This window comes from Penaeus monodon, chromosome 29 (assembly GCF_015228065.2).
Source record: "Penaeus monodon isolate SGIC_2016 chromosome 29, NSTDA_Pmon_1, whole genome shotgun sequence".
NCBI classification, from domain to species: Eukaryota; Metazoa; Arthropoda; class Malacostraca; order Decapoda; family Penaeidae; genus Penaeus; species Penaeus monodon.
Window position 1 is genome coordinate 7,412,254 of NC_051414.1, and position 1,040 is coordinate 7,413,293.

At 69.5% G+C, this 1,040-nt stretch overlaps 1 protein-coding gene across 1 annotated transcript; it reads left to right on the forward strand.

Moving 5' to 3' along the window:
- The first annotated feature begins 2 nt into the window (after positions 1–2).
- On the forward strand, positions 3–735 carry LOC119591709. Its single transcript, XM_037940456.1, has 2 exons — positions 3–197; positions 229–735. The coding sequence occupies exons 1-2, from the start codon at positions 3–5 to the stop codon at positions 733–735; spliced, it is 702 nt and encodes a 233-aa protein (XP_037796384.1).
- Positions 736–1,040: the final 305 nt, after the last annotated feature.

The window sequence follows — 1,040 nt, forward strand, 5'->3', positions numbered from 1 at the left end:
CCATGGCCACCTACGCCTTCCCCGCGGGCCACCACCAGGCCTACGCCAACATGGCCGCCCCCGGGGTGCTGGGCGCGTACCCCGGCTACGTGGGGCCGCCCCCCCAGGGCCACTACTCGGGCATGGGCCAGATGGGCGCCGACGTGGACCTGGACGTGGACCGCGCCGAGTTCGACCGCTACCTGAGCGGGCCCGGAGTGCGGCCCCAGCCACCGCCCGTCGCCGCAGCAGCAACTGCCGGGCATGGCGTGGGCGGCCCACCCTCCGCCGCCGTGCCCGCAGGCCCGCCTCGAGTACAAGCAGGAGCCGCAGGAGCAGTACCGGGAGGTGGCGCCGCCGGGCCACCAGGCGTTCCCCGACGAGGCCTTCCGCATGCCGTTCCGCTGCGACCCGCTGGCGCAGTACCGCGGCGACGGCGGGCAGCCCCCCTACGCGCGCCTCGACTTCCGCGGCGAGCGCGCCGACTACCCCGACGAGGAGTACCCCCACCCGGAGGAGCGCATGGGGGCGGCCTACCCCCACCAGCAGTACGGGAGGGCGTCCGAGAGGCAGCAGGACTACCTGGGCGGGGAGCAACAGCAGCAGGGGTACCGGGGGGCAGACGAGTACCCCGGGGAGATGTACCGCGGGGAGGGAAGCACGCCGGAGTACCCCGGCGAGCCCCACCGGGGGTCGGTGGGCGGGACCCTCCTCAGCGCCCTGGCACATATCAGGAACATGTACTTCGAGACGTAGAAACCCGCGCTCGTAGCCTGCGGCGTCTGCGGGAACGTCCTCCTCAACCTCTCTCCCTAAGCATGCAAATGTCAAAAACCTGCTTTACGATCTGCTTCCTAAATCTCCCCGCAGGATTCCGAGACGATCCGAAACGCCGTCCGAACGCCTGCCGAAGCTCCGACCCCCTGACCGGCCGCCCTTAACTGCGCGTAGCTGGGCCTCGTAAAGCACCGGAGGAATTATGCCGCCGTAATGGTAGGAATTACGGGAAGAGCCAGGAGTCTTGACGCTGACAAAAGGTTATGGGGTGTGAGAAGCCAGGC